The sequence below is a fragment of the Aplysia californica genome, unplaced genomic scaffold (genome assembly GCF_000002075.1).
Source record: "Aplysia californica isolate F4 #8 unplaced genomic scaffold, AplCal3.0 scaffold00084, whole genome shotgun sequence".
Classification (NCBI taxonomy): Eukaryota; Metazoa; Mollusca; class Gastropoda; order Aplysiida; family Aplysiidae; genus Aplysia; species Aplysia californica.
Genome location: NW_004797354.1, coordinates 1,253,438 through 1,256,329, shown reverse-complemented (window position 1 = coordinate 1,256,329; position 2,892 = coordinate 1,253,438). Strand labels below are relative to the sequence as shown.

The following is a 2,892-nucleotide window of genomic DNA, read 5'->3' as shown; positions in this document are numbered from 1 at the left end:
TATGTATCTTTCTCTTTCTCTCTCTGTCTCTCTCTCTTTCTCTCTCTCTCTCTCTCTCTCTCTCTCTCTTTCTCTCTCTCTCCCACCTTTTCTACCCAGTTTACCTGTCTAATATCTCCTTCCGACTGAAATAGTTGGTGTGTGCGGAGGGCAAGTCCGGTGGTAAATTACTGGGATTTATGTAGGAGGTGATTAGCTGGGGATGCAAACAGAAACGTTAGCTTCTACTTATATGAATAGTTTGCTTACTTGCATTTGATAATTTACTATCATTTTCATAGTAGGTGCCTTTTGCCAAAGAGGTAAGGTTAATGTACAAAGGAAACACATGCTAAAAATTATTGTGATGTTTATGTGTCGTTCAGGTGTGATGTATGTATTATTTATATATCGATTGCACGATTCTGTTATCTGTCGCTTATGTGTCATTGATGTGCCGTTTATGTTATGTTCATGTGTAGATCACGTTCTGTTTATGGGTGGTTTATGTGTTTTTTCGTTCAGCAAGATAGTCTCACCTATTGACGACTCTGAAAGCGTCACCTCTTATGTTTTGAGCGTAAACAACAGGTTAAATCAATTGCAGTAGGCACTAAAAATCTTTACAAGTCTGTAAGATTGCCTGACCAACAAACCACACACTACATCCTCTGTAGAAAACGGGCGACATGAAAAGTTCTCCTGAAATACTTTTATGTGGAAAGTTCACTATACATAAGTGGACCCTTACGCTAATTCCCCGACGGCCGGTCGGGGGAAAGTCGAGCTGAGCCTGTGCTTCATCAAATATGCCACAAACAAAGGGTTCTCCAGTATCGATAAAAAGTACAACTTTGAAATCACTTTTTAAAATCTTGAAAAAACACAACCTGAAGCTCCCACAATCCCATAAGGGATTTTGTCATAAACCTGCATAACAATTCAGATATGACAGTCCAATTTGGAGTTCCTGTTTCATAAATAACCCTACGGCAAAAAGAGGCAATACAATGAGCAATACGGTGAACTGTGCTAACAAAGTCTCAAACATGTGAAAAATATATATTGCCTATAAGCTGTTTAAAGGTACTCAGCCCTGAAACCATTTTTTCAGGGGAAAACAAAACTAGATTATTCATTTAGCAATTCTGTGCCTACATGGCTTCGATAGTCTAGTGGTTAGGCTACGGGATTCGTTATCATGAGCTGGTTCGGGGGCTTGAGCCTCAGACCCCACGTTGTGTACTTGGGAAAGGTACTTTACCCGAATTTTCCTCACTTCACCCATGTGTTAATGGGTACCCGCCATAGACAGCGAACGATTGTGTATGTTAGTGTTTTAGCGCCTTTATAATGGCAGCTTGCACAGTATGCTTCCCAGGTAGGAAGTTTAGATTGTTTCAGAATGCTATCAGGTCTGCTTGAGTAATAATTGTAGTAGATTGCAATGCGCATAGAGCTTGCTGTTGAACTGAACGAGACTTTTCGATATACAAAATACAAATGGTATTTGTTGTTAATATTATTGCATTATGTATATTTTCTTGCTATTTCAACTTAGAAAACATTCATGTTCACGTGCAATGTATACCACAGACAAAGAAATTGCAATAACATTTGAACAATAAAAAAAAGAGTTGGGGCTAACATCTGGGAACAGAGCAGTAGTGACAGCAGCAGAGTTTGTGGGCAGGTCTTTCCTTCATATGATCCTCCTATATTATGAATGGTGCAAGGGAAAAAGGCAGAGGTTCCATGCGTTCAAAGTTTTGAGAAAATTGTGAATCTAACTTTTGAAGACTTGTGGTATTCGTTGTGTGCACAATTGATGTTTCCCCTCGAATCTATAAGTATGTCCACTTATTGGCTATAAAGTTAAGTATTAGACTGCAAAGAGTTAAAGTATTTTGGTGGTAATGCTGTACAGTAAATGTGTGCTAAAATAACGTCGCTTGTTTTTCCCGTTGCAGTCCAATATTATGTATAATTTGCTTCCTAATTTGTCTATAATAATCTGTTTATGAGAATATCAAACAAAAATTAAACTTCATAAAGACAGACACATGACCAAGGAGACCCATGTAAAAAAACACTTTTACCATTGTTAATTTTCAGTTTATTGAAACTCTGTTGGAATTTAAACCACATATTTTAAGTAGAAAGAAGCATTGAAAGGATGCTAAAAGGCAAAGCAGTTGAACTGTATCAAATCCGACTGTAAAAAAAAGATTAATAAAGTACTTAGGAATAGAAAGTGCAGAAACTGACCAATCTGTTCAATACCTTCTGTTAACTGGAAATATTCCCTGAGACATAGATTTAATTTACTTCTACATTCATCGCGTTACGTCAAAAAAGCCTGAAAGCACAGACTGCAAATGCCACAAACAATTATTTGTTGGGTCACACAACAGGGAATCGTGTGGTCTAGAAGTATGGTATTCGCCTCTCATTCAATAGGTCCGGGGCTCAAAACCTGACAGCGACGAAAAAAAATTATACAATCAAACAATATATACCGTTTTGCTAAATATACCAACATTACCAGACTGATAACTATATAACCTAAACCTTTTGCTGTAAAAGTCGACAGTACATGACTGTTAGCTACAAAACCAGAACTTTTTGTTTTAAATGTCGCCATTACCTAACTAATAGACAACTTTTGTTGCTATTGTTTCTTATTACTTACCTGATTGACGGCCACCGAGCCTAAACTTGTGGTTGTTGTGAACGATCCCCAAGCTCCAAGTGATCTCCCTTTGGTCCAAGCCAGGAGGTAGCGGGCCATGAGGGCGTACCCCACACCTGAAGACATCAACACGACAGGAACGTTTTAGGGAAAAGGGTTAATGGAATAGCTACTCCCCGCAAAGACACACACACACACACACACACACACACACACACACA

General features: G+C 38.5%; 1 protein-coding gene across 1 annotated transcript in view; it reads right to left on the bottom strand.

Moving 5' to 3' along the window:
• The window catches only part of LOC106011284, a 39,914-nt gene that overhangs the window by 2,480 nt on the left and 34,542 nt on the right, over positions 1–2,892 (bottom strand). The window contains exons 6-7 of the mRNA XM_013080411.2: positions 2,672–2,787; positions 105–196 (exon numbers count right to left, since the gene is read on the bottom strand). Coding sequence (XP_012935865.2) covers positions 105–196; positions 2,672–2,787 — 208 coding nt within the window. The remainder of the gene's footprint in view (positions 1–104; positions 197–2,671; positions 2,788–2,892) is intronic.